The following is a 15761-nucleotide window of genomic DNA, read 5'->3' as shown; positions in this document are numbered from 1 at the left end:
GTCGAACGAGCATGACTGATGACCGTCCGGCCCAAGCGACGCCGGCGCCTGAGGTCTTGGCTCGTCCCTTGCGTTGCGCACAACTCGCGTGCCGCCTGCGCGTCCGGCGAGTCTCGTGCGACGAACGAAAATCAGACGGCGAGAACGCGGCCGCGCTGCGTGACCGCCCCCCGCCGTGGACGGTGCAATCGTGACGTGCCTGCGACGCTTTGAGAGAGGCCTCGCGAACGCCATCCGCTTCCATTCTTCCTCCATGTCGACCGACCTGCGCACACGGACGAAGGCCGCCGTCCAATTCGTACCCAACGAGCGCGTCCGCAGCTGCGGGCTGATCACGCATCGTCTTCGCTCTGTGTCTGTCTTGTCTCACGTACACCAAAAGGCTAACGTCCGTCCGGCGCAACAGTAACTCTGCTCCGTCACTCGTCCCTCGGGGCCTGCCTCGTATGCGGACATGTGCTCATCTTCTCGTCCTCTGCGCCCTGGGTCTCGCAATAGCACGCCCCTTGTGACGGCCCAGTCCACGTTCGACCTGTGTCCAGTCTCTCCTCACACCAGATCTCGCTCTCTTCAAGCCCGTCAGTTGGAGAAATCTCCTGTCGTTTGGACCTCCCAGCTTCATGACACACGTGTTCACTCTCAGTCTCACTCTCAGTCTCAGTCTCACTCGCACACCAAGACACATACTCTCCCTCTCACCTTTCCTCCCTTCCTTTCCGTCCCTCCCTGCACCAACGTACCGCCCAACTCTATCTCGTCCGAGGTACACACCCATTTACGATTCCATCCTATATCTAGCACCTCTGGCTCGGCCTGCACATGTATCCCGGCGGCCCCCCTTTTTAAAATGCTTCCTCTGGGCCTCTGCACAACATCGTTGTTGCCGTTTCTACATCCAGCTCATAGTCGCTCCTTCTTTCTTTCCTTCGTTCCTTCCTTTCCCGCGCTACCGACGCTCTTCGCACTTTCCATTCAGAATTCCCCCAGTCGGGCTCTCACGGCTCTTGCCAGTGATCCGCGACCTGATCTTACTCTTCTCTCTTGCTACCCATATCTCATCTTCCCTCACTCCCCTCTGTCTCCGTCTCCCTCTCTCGTCTTCAAATACCCCCCCGTTTGGCACCGCTCCAATCAGCCGTCCGTACGCGAGCTCGAAGTGTATCTGTCTGTCCCACGTGGTGTGTGCCACGCCGAAGAAGTCCATGGGCAAGATGGGTGTGGCTTGAAGCCAGTCAGGCCAGGCATGCTCCACCTGTGTGCTCTGAACTCGGCCTGCACGTTGGGAAGTCGATGGTTGCCTCGTCTGCACGCAATTCGAAGCGAAGTCCTTTCGAGCTTGCACCTGCCTTTTTTCTCTCTTTTCTATCTCCTTTCGTGCGCCAACTTTGTGTCCAGGTCTTTGGTTCTTGATCGAGGCGAAGCTATCCACCAGCTTTGGGACCGTGTCGGTAGGTTTGTAACACGTCGGCTTGAGAAGCTCGACAAGCTGCTGCTCGCCGTCTGTAGTTTCTTGCATGGAAGCCTGCAAAGGCGCCATTTCCGGAAGTGACCGCATATGCTCAGCCATGGCAATTGCCTTTGCTCTCTCAAAGACTCTCTCAGTACGGTTGACGCACGAGATGTGGCCGTCTTATCGTTATGTAGCATTCTTAGGACTCGATCCTTTGAGAAGCCGCGTTTGGATATCTGCGGAACGTGTTTTGATGCGATCTGAAATTCGCCACTTTCTTTGTGCGTTGTGTCCGCTCGTCCTCCCGCAGGCGACATGGCGCTTTGTTTATGTCATTAGAAGGGCGATGGAATGGTAACCTCACAGCAAGCATCTGCACTATTGTCGCATTTACCAAAGCAGCCTCAATCAGAAGAGTCCCCCAGCCATGATCTCGATACCCGAAACAACGATGTGGTCACTTTCTCCTTTGACGGGTTCCAATTCAATTGTGGCTGTCACATAGTGTTGACGAAAAGCAGCTGGTCATGTACCTGAACCGACTCGATCATTATTTCTCTAGCAGGACGTCCTGGGTTTGAATCTGAACTTGCGCACCTTTCATCAGAGTTATTGGGCTGTTAATGAGGCGAGTCCCCCATCTCATGCGACTTTTCTAATAGTTTCACGTCGTCTTCACCGTAATCAGTTTTAAGGATGGCTGATTGCACCAATCTGTTTGTCGTTCTGAAAGTGAAGTGCTTGATTATCCCAGGCTTCGTCCCTGCAGAATATGCAGCGCGTCAGAGAATGCCGTCGAAGCGATAAAGACACCCGTCTATTGCCAGTAACTCTGCGGAAGCGGGAAGCGAGCTTTTCTGGCTCGGCTCCTTGGTGAGATCCTGCTGTTGTTGTCAGGACGTAACTTGTGACAGCAATGATGACGACAGCCGTGAGAAACAAATTGAGGCTTTTTTATCAATCCACACCTTCTCAATGAACGGATATTGGTCCGCCTGTCTTGGTCAGCCGTTAAACTTGAGTTTTTCTCCCCGTATTCCAGACAGGCAAATAAGGGAGAAGCTTGAGCCGCATCAAATCGGAGGAGGTGCAGAAAATTTGACTCCAAGATGCAGATGCTGCCTCGCCTAGCTCCCGCTTTAAAATACAATCTTCCCAAGAAATTATGGGGGTCAGCTAGATCGCACGCGTAGGGATTGAATGAAGCGGTGGCACATGATTCGTTCACAATAGCGATGCAGTAGACCTTTAGGCTTGATTTAAGTTGGAAGTGCGATGAAGAGCAAGAAGCTTTGGTGTACGGTTTCTGATTCTAATCTACAACGGGAGCGAGCCCTCCTGGCAGTTGCAAGGTGAGAAAACGCCGAGTGTCAAACTCACGCGACGGCGGAGCAAGAAGAAAACCAGCAAAACGAAATGTTCGAGCAAGACCCCCTTATCAGGCAGCACACAGTGGTACCATTCTGTTCGTAGCCGTGTCGCCCTTCCGTGTGTCGCAATCGTGTGTCCCAAGCCAAAACGCCAGTGCAGATCAATTTCGTACATGTAGAAGTCACTCAACGTCGACTCGATTCTTGGGGGCGAACCTTTTTTTTCTTTCTCTCTTCTTTTTTTCAAACAACATAAAAAAGCAAAGGGGAGGAGAGAGATGGAGGGGGAAGAGAGACTAACAGAATATAGCGCTGCGGCTCTGCTCGGTGGCTTGTTGACTGTTGTGCAGGTGCTGAGTCACGTCCAGCACGGTGATTATGTGCTCATGCCTGAGCGCCTTGTCCTTGCTCTTGCGTCGCGCCAGCAGCTGGGCCGTCTTCAGCACATTCTTGATCTGGCGGCCGTTCATGTTCATCAGCGACAGGGAGTTGAGCTGGGCGGCGCTGATGCGGTGCTCGCCCGGCATCTGGTCCAGGAAGTTCCTCCAGATGGCGCGACGGGACTCGACGGAGAGCTCTGGATAGTTGAGCGAGATATGAATGCGCGACTGGAAGGCTGAGTCGAACGTGTTCACGCGGTTAGTGGTCAGGAACATGATGCCTAAATGGTTTTTTCTAATCAGCGAATGTCTTGCTAAAAAAAAAGATGATTTATTCTTGTTTCTTCTTCGAATTTTTTTTTTTTAATTTTCTGGGGGCGGGAAAGGAGAGTTTGTTGTCCGCTGCTGCAGAGTATCTTACCTTCATAGTACTCGAGCACGCGCAGAAAGATCGACACGAGCTTGTTGCGCTCCAATTCGTGAAGAGACCGCTCTTCAAGGAAGACGTCGGCCTCGTCCAGCAGCAGGATGGCGTTCCACTTGGTGCACATCTCCAGGATGTCTTTGAGCGAAGTCTCGACCGTCCGCGGATCTAAACCGAGATCACCCGCGCTCATCATGTACAGCGGAACGCGCATCTCCTCAGCACAGCTCTCGGCCGTGAGCGTCTTTCCCACGCCAGGTGGGCCGCAAAGGAGCAGGATCATGCCTCTTCCTTTGCCTTCGATCACGTCGTCGAACTTGTTCATCTCGTCCTGCTGTGATTCTACAAATCCGAGAATGAGCTCCTTTTGCTGCGGTGGCAAGACAAGGCGATCAAAGGCGCCCTCGTTCCAGCTGATGTCGTGCACCGAGTTGACAAAGAAATTGAGCCACAGCTTGTTCTTGAGCGAGTAGCCACGCACCAGCGGAGAGCAGATCAACCGCTGCTCATCCGTAAGTGCCTGCTTCTCCGTGTCGTCACTCTCCAGAAAGTGACCGTCCACGGGCATGCCACCATCGCAGCACTCATCGTCATAAATACCATCATCATCCACATCATCATCGAGACCCGTGCCCCCCACCGTCTTGGAATCCTTCTTGTCTAACGCGGACACGAACACGGCATAATTTGGATTGAACCTATTCCACCCGTAGGTGTCTACGACGATTCTGCCGTCAATGTTGAACTTGTCCTTGGTGCCAAATGCGTTCAGCTTCCAGCCCACGCCCCTGTACGCTCGATAATGCGATCCCGCGAGCTGCTCAACCTTGGCACCGCGCTCCAGCAGACGCTGCCGAACTTCATCCTTTTCAGCATGGAAGTCGAGTGGGAAAGCCGACAGCGTGTTGATTTTTCGTGTGCCGGCGTATGACCCAATCTTGACATTGCACTTGTTGGTGCCGAATTTGCTGCCGTCCCAATCCACAAAACGGCCCGAGACCCATAAGCAGGGTGAGCCGTTCTGATCCATGGCATAGCGAGTGGAAATCAGTTGCAGGGCCGTGTCTTGTCCATCCTGCTTGGCGAAGATCAGCGATCCTGGCTGGAAGATGGTCCACAAGTGCTCAAACGTCATGACTCCTTTGCTAATCATATCCTGGCTGGATTCGATGAGGTCTTTGAACTCGACTTTAAGCACATTGAAAAGCAGATCCGCGTGTTTCTTCGTCTCTCGATCTTCTTCCGTGTCGTCTCCCAGCTTTGCGATCTCTTCCTGCAGCCGGCCCCAGCGATGTATGATGGGCTCAAATTTGCCGCTGAGTTCGAGACGCTTGAGGTTCACGGAGAGACCAGGATAGTCTTTGAGGACCTTCTGCAACAGTTTTTTCAGAAGCGGTGACTGAACCACGATGGAGTGCACGGAGAGCGTCTTTCGAGGGTTGTTGTAGACCTTGATGTTGCGGACTAAGAGCGCGTACTTGGCAGTAGCCTCGTTCTCGACGGGCGACTTCACGTCCTTCGGCACTGTGTCTTGCCATTGGAACCGGCCGCGTTTGTCTTCCTTGCCAGAGTACAGATTTTTGATTTGGGCCGCCATTCCAGGCTCGACAGGCTCGGATTCCTCCGTGACGTCCGTCGTGGACGGCGTCGGAGCACCATTCTCGTCACTCGACGTGTCCTTCTTGACAACCTTGCCATTTTCATCGACCAGGTGGCCTTCTTCCATCACGTTATCATTCATGGCGTCCCCTTCCCCTTCGTCGCTGGACGAAGAGTCGAGAGTGATGATTTTTCTGCTAGGCGGATATCGTCCAAACAGAGCCCGGCCGCAGCCGCCACGACCGCCGCGACCTCCTCTCAAGTTGTGCTGGAAAACGATATTTGTGTTGAGATGCAAAGGGTTAGTATATCGATCGTTCATACTTTGCTATCAGCCAAAGATATGCTTGCTCCGCGTCGAATTATGTACGGAAGTATAGCTCGCTATGTCTTTGTCCAAATGACAACGCAAATCTCAAAGCAACTTCGAGGCACGTAGCGAAGATTAATGGGACAGCGGCAGGCTAGGTTGCGGTCTTGACTGGCATTTATAATCTGAATCACATCAGTCAGAATGAGGCGAGCTGTTGCCTGGTCTGACTTCGCGACGAGATTAGGCTGTGTTGCGGATGCGGTGCCTAAGACAGGTTGACCGGTGCCTGCACATTCAAGTATGATGCCTCGCGGCCTGAAAAGAGCTGTCTCCTCAAACGATTACAATGCAGTTGTGAGTCGGAAGCGAAGGAAATGAAGGAGCCGCACTGGCGACTCTGTTCACACAGAGAGATGGGAGCGACTCCTCATTGGCAGTCTGCCCCGCCTTACGCTGAGCACTCGATCGAGCCACGATCTTGGTCGCTAGCCTTCGGGGCAGCAGACTCGTATCTTGGCTCAGCTTCATGCACGGCGGCATCGACTTGACAATGATTGCAAGACGACAACATTGGCTCGCTTGACGACAAATCGCTCGAGCAGAACGGGTGCTCTCAACTCCTAGCACGCACGATAACGGCTAGCGACAGCACAGATCTGGGATAAGGAAACGTGGCAGTGTATCGGTCGGTATTTGTCTGCTCGCATGCAAATGCGTTACCTCAATCGACGGCGAAGATGTTCCTCAGCGAGAACACTGTGTTCGCCCGCCGTTTCCGATGCGTTGACGGAAGAGCATCTCACACCACGGAAGCACCCGTGCTGCTTTGTTTCGATGGGCCACGGCCGCTAACGGAGTGATGATCTGCATTGGGATAGTGAGTGGGCCTTCCAAACAAAAATTCCGTTCGGCGTGCTGATACAACGAGTACTCTCACTTTCAGTCTTGACGTCTCGGAGTTTGACCCGGCTACCAGGCGTTTTACAGAGCAATTGTATTACTTTCAGGCAGGGATAGTGCGACGCATGCTAAAAGGCATAGAGCAGAGCTCAGAGCTCAACATTTCTGTAGTGGATCACGAAGATCACCAGAGACGTGAGAGACGGAGACTGCACCATCCCAGACCAAGCACGAGAACGAATTGCAAGCCGGAGGACAGGCAGGATACTCGGTGAAGCCAGGTTTTTTTTAACACGACAGCAAATGCATTTCCCGTGGGTTTGGAGAGAGGCGTGAAGGAAATGTGCACCTGCAAAAATCCAAGAATGTCCCTTGACGATGCAGATATCGTGACACCGTATCGAACCTCTCAAATGCGATCGCAGAGACATGCGCCGGCCTTGGCCAGAACGTGGGACACAATCACAGCAGCTGGAGCCAAGCCCTGGTCGACAGCTGTTACAGCAGAGACAAGCGTGTAGCTTGATGAAGACCCAGTGGAAAACGCTCCCGTTCGGCGTGCAGGCCGGATATGCACCACCGCTACTATTTCATGCAAAAGCCTTGTCGACTTTGCTTCAGTTTGACCATGGTAGACCACGGCGTCACCGCTGCTTGTAACATCGCGCGGCGGAGTCAGATCGCAGAGGCGAGAGACCAAATGCGACTCTGGGTCTCGACCTTACCGCTCTGTTGAGCTGTAACATGGACCAAAATCCGTTTGTAATGATATCAACGGCACCCACCTATACTCACCACAATCGACGCAGTCTCAGCACCTCCAAGACTGGGGGTTTTCTTTCTTTCTTTCTTCAAATCCCATGTGAAGGTGATGTACCTTTCCAGCCTTGCGGGTACACCCCATTTCTTCCGTTAGTTGCCGATTTTCGTATCCTCGAGTGCATCCTTATCGAGTGCTACGGCGTTTCCTGTGACGCGATGCGAGAGTATCTCGACCTGGTCTCTCTGTGCCCTTTCAGCCGGACGGCTACAAGACGAATAGGCACGGAGCGACGGTCGATGGTGGGCTGCTGAGATATGGCGTATCGCTCATCTTGCAAGCTTGCCCCACGCGGTCCGTCGTCTAGTAAGAAAAATTTCGACGAGGACTATCATCCGCCAACAAGATCGAAGGGGAACTCTTTGCTTGTTCTTTGTCAGGCAGCGACCGCGCCAACGACGACAGGATCGGCCAACCGATCCTAGCGAATCGTAGTCTGACTCCTCTTCAGCAATTCGTGAGTAATCCTGGTAGCACAACCCACTTTGTCTCCCTCACCAAGTGCCAGAGGGAAAAGCCGCCCGCGCTCCAGCGTTTCGTTCGCTTTCAGGGCATTGCGTCCAAAGACGCTCTAGCGCATCTTAGGCACACCTGAAAAAAGAGATAGCTCGGTTTGCACCAATCCGCCCCGACGGGCATGGCGGAACGCTTGCCTGTTACCTACGCCGTGCTATGATACCTTACTGCCTGTGCTTCTCAGCAATTTTTACATGAGCGAATAGTCATCCCACTTCCCTTCTCCTCCTCCCCCCTCTTTGACAATGTCCAACCCTCCGTCCCAGACTTTTGACTCTGCATCGTCGTCCACTCGCTACAACGAGGAGCAGTCTTCCACATCGGCCCATCCACCCTCGCACCACCCGGATCCCACCGTTCAAGACACAGATGCCGCCAAAAGAGGACTCCCCTCCGCCTCCGCCGCCAGCTCCTCCGAACTCTCCAGTCTTAAGATAAGCTTGAGGAACGCCTTGCGCCAGTTCCCGGACTTCCCGTCGCCGGGCATCCTGTTCGAGGACATCCTGCCCATCTTTGCCAACTACGAGCTGCACGAATCGCTGGTTCGCGCACTCGAACTCCACGTGAAATCAACCTACGCTCAGACTCCAGATGTCATCGTGGGACTGGACGCCAGAGGCTTCCTGTTCGGCCCATCTCTGGCGCTCCGGCTGAAGAGCAAGTTCGTACCCGTCCGAAAGCGAGGCAAGTTGCCCGGACCCACCGTGACGGCGTCATATCAGAAAGAGTATGGGGAGGATTTCTTCCAGATGCAGAGCGATGGCATTGCACCCGGCGAACGCGTCTTGGTTGTGGATGACATTATCGCTACAGGTGCGCACACACAATCTCTGCTGGGCGGCGAAGAGGTTTCGAAGAATCGCTAACGGCAAGCTACAGGTGGCTCCGCGGCCGCTGCAGGCTCCCTTGTGAAACAGCTAGGTGGCTCACTGCTGGGCTACGTCTTCATCCTTGAGCTGGATTTCCTCAAGGGTCGAGACAAGCTCGATGCTCCGGTCTTCACTCTTCTCACCGGCCAGGAGGAGAAGTCGACCTAGCCGACTACGCGACCGAGCCGGCGAAAGAGCCATCGCGGCATCAACTGCGCATACCATCCAACGTCGTGGGTGAATTGAAATTTTTTTTTTCAATCTATTTATTTTTCCTATCTTTTGCTTCGACAATAGACGGGGACACTGGCATAAGGATTAAGAAAAAATAACCCCTCCAGGCGTTCAGGCGGAATGGCTTTTTCATGATACCATGTCTATCCAGATAATGTCCCTAGATTCCTCTCTCCCTCTCACACATACACACAAACGCACACGCAGTCTCTCTCCCTCTCTTTCTCTCACTCTCTCCCATGGAAACCCCGCTCATCCAAATGGTTGTACCAACGACCTTCTTTGCACCGTCCTCCAATAATTTTTTTTTTGCTTTTTCCAACTGCCTCCCAAAGGGGAGCTTACGGGATGATTCGCGCTCTGACTCAGAGCGCCGTTTTGGTCTCGATCGGACCGTGTCATTCGATCAGTCGGCCCTCGGACATTCCCGAGCAAGAAAAAAAAAACCCCACCTATCCGTGCCGTCGTTTTGAGAGAGCGAAGGGGACAAGAGCAGGAGAAGAATGGGAGGATGTCTTTCTCTTTAAAAAAAAATTTAAAACAAATAAAATTTTACATCAATGGCACAATTGGGGGGACAGACGATAGCGTGCGGACGCAGTATAGATTCGGACGACGGACATCGCGTTTCGGTGCACAACGAATGTAGCTAATCAATAATCTGAACTCTCTGTCATTGCCGTCCCCGCCGTCGCTGCGGTTTTTTCTCCCCCCCTCCTTTCTGTGACGTGTTTTTTTTTTCTTCTTCTTCAGCCGTGCTGGGGTCACTGCTTCAGCTCTCTTCCCTCCCCTCCAACCCACCCTGGCTGCACCCAGCCGATGGTTCAGGCAGGTGGGTGGACGATCGCGAGGCAAGCAGCAGCTGCCAGTGGCTGCTTTGCTGCAAAAGCCCACGCATCAACGCACAGCCCCCGCCCAGACGTCTTCCATAATCCTTCTAGAAAATCAGGCCCAGAGGCAAACAACAAAGGATGTCAAAACTGAGTGTGTGTGCGTGTGTGCGTGTGCGTGAATGCCTGTGCGTGCGTTCGTGTGTGTGTGTGTGTGTGTGCGAGAGTGCGTGTGCTACTTGCTTTGCTGTGATCAACACCCCTTGCTCTTCGTACGTTCGTTTTTCCCTTGCATGAACGCGTTCGACCAGCATCGTCCGGACAAAGCGAAGGGGTAAAAAAGTGGAATGAAACGAGAGAAGCAAGCTCGTCTGCCGAGCCTCTAGTTGTCGGTAAGGTTCAACTCTCTTTTTCTATGTTTGTGTGTCTCTTTTACTCTCTCTCTCACCACACGCTCGCCCCCCTCCTTCCTGTGCACATTTATCGAGCCTTCACCCACACTGTACGCAATCAACCCTCATTCTCTTTTCTTATTTATCCCTTCTCTCATCCCCTCTCAACGGTTTGTCACATGCACGTCACAAGCATGAGCTCATGGATCGAATGACGTTGAACTTTTCTATTCCTTGGAGAGGGTGGTGCGAGCGCCCCTTGCTCCGCTGTTGCAGCACGATCCTGCATGGTGCATGATGTTTTGCGTCAACAAGTGTTTTGACCCATGGGCTTTGCGTCCCTGGTGCTATATATATAAAAATGTGTAGATGCGTGATTCTAACCGTTCCCATCGTCGATGCCACCGCCCTCGCTAAAAGAAAAAAAAAAAGTTCCAAGACAGATCTCCCTGTGATTCATCTACGGGTCGTGCTTAGAAACTTCGCTGCGCCGGTTCCCATGTTGGCCCTCCCCTTTCGCCAATCCTGCGCTTTCACGAAAGCCATTCTGCCCGCACACCGAAATGTCAAGATGGCCGGTATGCGGCTACATACGAGCGGTCGAGCGCTACAGCACCACGCCTACAACGCACAGTGAACGAAGAGCTAGGCGTGGCGTAAGAGGAAAGCCCCACCTCCGACGTGTACGGCCTAGTGAGCTCGTGCGCAGCGTGCTCGTCTTACCGCCGGTGGGCTCGGACGTCATCAGTGACAATGGTACGGGCTCGGCGAACGCACACGCATACCTTCGCAGACGTCATAGTCGGGAAACTGCTAGATGTTCTGCCGTGTTGAGTCCGGATAGTAGTTGCCGTCCGAAGCTAGATAGTAGCCTGGACGAGGATTAGTGACGGCTAAAGGATGAGCAGGGCCCTGTGCGCTGCCCGTGGTGGGAGAGGATTGAGCCGCATTGGTTGTGCTGGCTGTCATTCGTGAAGAAGAGTGAGGTTCCGCTCGAGGTGCGGCAGCCTGATATTCTCTTTGGTTGTGAGACCTTGGATAGTTGTGTGCATATTGTGGGGGATGCTCTGGGTAGTTGCCTGTGCTGAATTGTCGCGGCTGGCTGTTGAACTGATCTTGTGCAAACTCCGAGGCTTGACGGACACTGCCGTAGGTATAGCCAGACCCTGAATCCTCCGTGTTCGCATAGCGGCGCATTTCCTCTTGGGCATAGGGACTTCTCAACACGGGGGGATGCGCCGGATAAGAAGGAGGATGAGCATATTGTCCTTGGTACGTTTGAAGATTCGGTGCCGGCGCTCCTGTTCTTCTGGGCGGTTCTGAATATGAAGTGTTTCTGGGCGGTTCCGAATATGGAGAGCTGTTGGTCGGACCCCAGTACTGACGCGACCTATGAACCATAGAGTCCTCGTAGCCTGAAACGTTAGTTTGAATGCGCAGAAAGACAGGTAGTCATAATCTTACGGCCAGTGTCTCCCGAGCGTTCGTAGTTGGCCGAATCAGCCTTAAGGTCACGTATCATGTCTTCAGTGGGCGGGCGACTAGCAGCAATCCAATATCCAGGCTGGCCCTGCGACTTTTGAATCAGCATCGTGCCCCTCGTTTGCTTCGGACCGTAGTCGCACCTCGTTTTCCTCGCGTCCCTCGCCAGGCCGGACAAGCGCATCGTCGCCCAAATACCTTTGTATGTCTGCCTGGATGACGTCTCTCCTTATGCCAGCTGCGGGGATCCACCATTTGTAGTTTGGCCCGCTGGTGGTCGCCGTGCCATACGGAGCTGGCTGATGGCGGTGTTCATGGCGGCTCGCCATGGCTTTGTTGATGCCTGACGACCAACAGAGCAACGAGATCGCCTGCGTAAAAGACGAAGGTCGAGCGAAGCTAAAATTGGACGCAGACACGCAAACAGGCCACGCACCACGGCGGACGTCTCGAAAAAAAGAAAAGGTGATAATTGGATACCACGTTGGGCTACGCGAGGTTGATGTCAGCGCGAGCTCTTTGGGTGGTGACGACGAGCACGCAGCGACCGGTCAAAAGCTTGGCGGTAGCATGCTCGGCTGGTCTCGTGAAGAGACGCGAATTTGCCCCGCTTGTACACGGAGGTCCCATGGCCAATCCCTTGTGTTGTACTGATACACGAGCCGGAACCGGCCGAACAGAGCTGTACACACAGTGCAGACCCGGACGACGGGGGAAAATGCCACCAATGACAACGGAAGGGCGAAGGGGGGTTTTGATGCTTTTCGATATCAGAACTTGGGTGAGCGAGCGCAGTTCAGCGTATGTAGAACGAAGAGGAGAGAGTGAAAAAGGGAAGAAAAAATAAAAATAAAAATAAAAACCGCACAATTTTATTTGTTCTTTTTAGGTGACACATGCCCCGATGGATCGAATCCAGGCCGGTTGTCGTCGTCGTCTTTGCTAGAGTCCCTTCATACGCCTCAAACAGGTGGACAGCACGGCGGTAGTCGATCGTGAAAGTTGACCGTACCCCTCAAGCTCCTACGCGAGAGGGAGTGTTTACCCAGTATACGAGACAACAAAGGACGAACGAGGCATGGGAAGACGCGACCAATGCCAGGAAACCAAGAAAGGCTGGATAACGTATGCCTTCCCTCGCTTTGCATATTTGTAACCTGTACCGTCAGCAAGCATGCCCAGAGACATGCGCCTTGACATTCCATCGACGGCTGACACGGTGCAGTGTTACAGTTGTAGTTCGTGATCAGGATTGGGTGCCGTCACATGAAATTTTTTTTTCTTTGTGTAGAACACTACGTACAGAACGGCCAGCAGTGGCCAAATCATGGACTCTAGCTTGGTATGAACTGCATATTCTAAGCAGATGCGTAGGCGCAACAGGCCCTTAGCTGAAAGTTTGTTGCTCGATTACTTGTACAGGAAACATGCTTTTTTTGATGTTGCTGCGCACTGTCTTTGTGGTATCCCAGCAATTTCGAAGAAGAAAAAAAAAATGAACATATGTATACCTCATCTCTATGCGTTGTATGGAGCATTGTCGCGGATGACGTAGATTTCAATCACAAGAACGACGCATCCTACCGTCATGGCGATGGCAATGATGGGCAGGTTCTGACGAGCGAATTGAACGCCGCTCACGTGAATGTGCTTCCGCGCAAGTATGTCTCTCCAGAGCAGCCCTGCTAACGAACCGGAAAAGGCCGCGCTGAAGGCACCGTAGTTGACCCCAAGAGCCATGCTGTAGATGGTGCCCCAGAACGTTCGGTCGCTGATCGTGGTGCCTGCCTGTGCGTGAATGGCTTGCCATGTTTGAACGATGCGGGACAGAAGGATCGTCGTGCCAATATTCGTTCCAGCAAACTGTGCGAATTTAGCTACCTTTGCTTTTTTTTGAAGCTGGCGGAGAGCTTCCAGTTTCGGATGGACTTACGTTGCAGAGAACTGTAGACAAGAACCCCATTCCAGCAATGCTGCCGACGGTACCGGTCTTGTTTACCCAATGATCCCATCCATGCGCAAAAACCTGTACCCAACCCTTTGTGACGAGGGCTTGCACGAGAACGAACATGCAGAACGCAAAGGGTACAAGTGCGAACGGCAGATGGGTAAGCACAGCCGAAGACGTAGGGAATGTCTCCTGACACCACCTCCAAGCGCGACGCATTTGCGAGACGAGCGTTTTCGCCTCCGGCCTCCTCATCTCGGCCAGCTTTTCCTGAACGCGACGCTCGAAGTCGCGGGTAGAGACTTTCTCCGGATCGTCCGTCTGCGCTTGGGTGCTTGGGTGTCCCAGCTCGCTCGTCGCGATATCGTCCAACTGCTTCGGCTCGTCCGACACCACGTAGTTTTGCTCGTTGGATTCGAACGAGTAGGTGCGCATTTCCTCCAGTACGATTGCACGTGCCTTTGCCTCCTCCACGTCCCGTCGGCCCTTCTGCGCAATTTCGCGCGTCTCCTTCCTGTTGATCCATCCGGACACCAGATCGAAGCCAAAGCAAATCATCGCGGCCGGAAGGGTGACATAGAACACGGGATACTCGCCGCTGCTTTGCGCTGCAGCATTCAGGGCAAGAATTGCAACGAGAGTAGCAGCCATGATGAAAGCACTGAAAGCCGCTCCGCTCTTGTCGAGAAACGGATGCAAAATCTCTTCGAGAGACAGAACTTGCCCCTCCTCGCTATTCTCGGCGTTTTCCGTCTCCTCGGCGGTACCGCGTGCGTTTGGAATGTTCGGATTGACGGGCTTAGACTGAAGCCTAGCTTTGGCTGCCTCTGAAAGCTCATGCAACTTGATTGAGGATGGAATAAGCGTCTCGTCGTTGAAAACGATGTACATGAGAAAAGGAAACAAGATGATGACCGTGAAAATGACGGGAATTATGATGTTCGCGGTATAATGAAGGAACTTGATGTCAAAAGCTCCAGCGAGGACAAGGTTAGTGGGGTTCGATGAGACCAAAATGGCGGAAGCAATGTTCGCGATCGCGAATTGGGTGTGAATCCACGCTGTTGGCTGCTCAATGTTCTGGGAGACTCGAGTCATGTAGGCCAGGAACGCTGTCCCAGACAGGATGATGGGGTCGTTTCCAATAAAGCTTCCAAGGCCAAAGAAGAACGCGTATAGGTAGAAAAAGAGCCGATGACCGACGTCTCCCGCCCACTGTAGGACCTTGTAGGCCAGCCATCGAATCAAGCCGGAGGCGTCCACCGATATGGCAATGTAGGCCAGTGAAAGGAAGAAGATCATGATATCGTACGGAACGATGTGATTGGAGCCAATGATTCCATCGTGGACTTCTTTGCGACCAATTGCCAGGATAGCGAGAAGGAACAGATCCGCTATCAACGGCGCGGTGACAAAGTTAATAGGAAACCGCAGCGTCTTGAACCATTTCCCGCCATCCTCGGAGTCGGCTGCCGGCGGCCGGGGAATGATGCGCGCCCCATAGACGAGCCGCAAACATGCCTTCCACAGAGGGAGTGGGATGAAAACGGGTACATGGAATGGGAACAGGATGACGAGATCTAGGATTCGTGCGGTTTAGCCTCAAGATCTGTGGAAGAGTGCGGGTAACCTGGTCATGGTTGCTCGAACGGACGAACATGTCGATTGGACATTGCACACTCCACAAAAGCGTGCGAGCTCGGTCCATTCCGAGTGCATGAGACGACCTCTGTCCCGTGACGAGAGCGAAGTTGGGGGCGGCAATGGGTCTGCGAAGTGGACTTACTGGTGAGCACGAAGACAATCAACGTCACGATGGACCGCCACTCCCTGATTTTGCCGGTGTTAAGATCGATGGGCTCGTCGCTGGCCATCGCAGCATGGTCTCAAACGCAGAGGCTACGGCGCCGCTGCAACAGGCGGCTGTATTCGACGTATGTAAGTCTGAGGCCGAAGGCCAGATGTCACCTGACTGAGGCTTGGCCACGCAAAGACGCGGCCCAACCAAGCAGATTTGTCGCTCCACAGCCTCTCTTGGGCTTGGGAGCAAACAGTCGAGATGCTGAACGATGCAGAACCATGTGCTGAGGTTCCGACCTCGAATTGGCTCCGTGGGTTCTTGTGTGTGCCCACGGCTAAGGCCCGTTGAGAGGAGCGGACAGAATGTGGGCACCCCCAGCCGACCGTTGCGCTCATCGTGCATGCACTGCCACCAACACGGTTACTACACCGCT

At 53.4% G+C, this 15761-nt stretch overlaps 5 protein-coding genes across 6 annotated transcripts; 1 reads left to right on the top strand and 4 right to left on the bottom strand.

The window, feature by feature from the left end:
- Positions 1 to 946: 946 nt before the first annotated feature.
- PV09_07733 (uncharacterized protein) lies at positions 947 to 1567 on the bottom strand (the record flags this gene model as incomplete). Its single annotated transcript, XM_016361540.1, has 1 exon — positions 947 to 1567. One exon carries the CDS (start codon positions 1565 to 1567, stop codon positions 947 to 949), a length of 621 nt encoding a protein of 206 aa, XP_016210619.1.
- Positions 1568 to 2702: 1135 nt separating this feature from the next.
- On the bottom strand, positions 2703 to 6291 carry PV09_07732 (uncharacterized protein). Its single transcript, XM_016361539.1, has 2 exons — positions 3622 to 6291; positions 2703 to 3481 (listed from the first exon to the last, which is right to left on the bottom strand). Exons 1-2 carry the CDS (start codon positions 5543 to 5545, stop codon positions 3117 to 3119), a joined length of 2289 nt encoding a protein of 762 aa, XP_016210618.1. The 5' UTR covers positions 5546 to 6291; the 3' UTR covers positions 2703 to 3116.
- A 1581-nt stretch (positions 6292 to 7872) lies between these two features.
- PV09_07731 (adenine phosphoribosyltransferase) lies at positions 7873 to 9557 on the top strand. The gene is made up of 2 exons (XM_016361538.1): positions 7873 to 8585; positions 8652 to 9557. Exons 1-2 carry the CDS (start codon positions 8018 to 8020, stop codon positions 8807 to 8809), a joined length of 726 nt encoding a protein of 241 aa, XP_016210617.1. The 5' UTR covers positions 7873 to 8017; the 3' UTR covers positions 8810 to 9557.
- Positions 9558 to 10012: 455 nt separating this feature from the next.
- PV09_07730 (uncharacterized protein) lies at positions 10013 to 12101 on the bottom strand. Its single transcript, XM_016361537.1, has 3 exons — positions 11723 to 12101; positions 11562 to 11667; positions 10013 to 11512 (listed from the first exon to the last, which is right to left on the bottom strand). The coding sequence occupies exons 1-3, from the start codon at positions 11906 to 11908 to the stop codon at positions 10911 to 10913; spliced, it is 894 nt and encodes a 297-aa protein (XP_016210616.1). The 5' UTR covers positions 11909 to 12101; the 3' UTR covers positions 10013 to 10910.
- Positions 12102 to 12811: 710 nt separating this feature from the next.
- Positions 12812 to 15656, bottom strand: PV09_07729. Of its 2 annotated transcripts, XM_016361535.1 has the most exons (3): positions 15314 to 15656; positions 13513 to 15107; positions 12812 to 13442 (listed from the first exon to the last, which is right to left on the bottom strand). In XM_016361535.1, the coding sequence occupies exons 1-3, from the start codon at positions 15399 to 15401 to the stop codon at positions 13098 to 13100; spliced, it is 2028 nt and encodes a 675-aa protein (XP_016210614.1). In that variant the 5' UTR covers positions 15402 to 15656; the 3' UTR covers positions 12812 to 13097. The 2 variants fall into 2 exon arrangements, with proteins under 2 accessions (XP_016210614.1, XP_016210615.1); XM_016361536.1 differs by having other exon boundaries at positions 13513 to 15656.
- Between the last annotated feature and the right edge of the window lie 105 nt (positions 15657 to 15761).

This window comes from Verruconis gallopava (assembly GCF_000836295.1).
Source record: "Verruconis gallopava strain CBS 43764 unplaced genomic scaffold supercont1.32, whole genome shotgun sequence".
Lineage (NCBI taxonomy): Eukaryota > Fungi > Ascomycota > Dothideomycetes > Venturiales > Sympoventuriaceae > Verruconis > Verruconis gallopava.
This window is presented reverse-complemented; position numbering and strand designations above follow the sequence as displayed.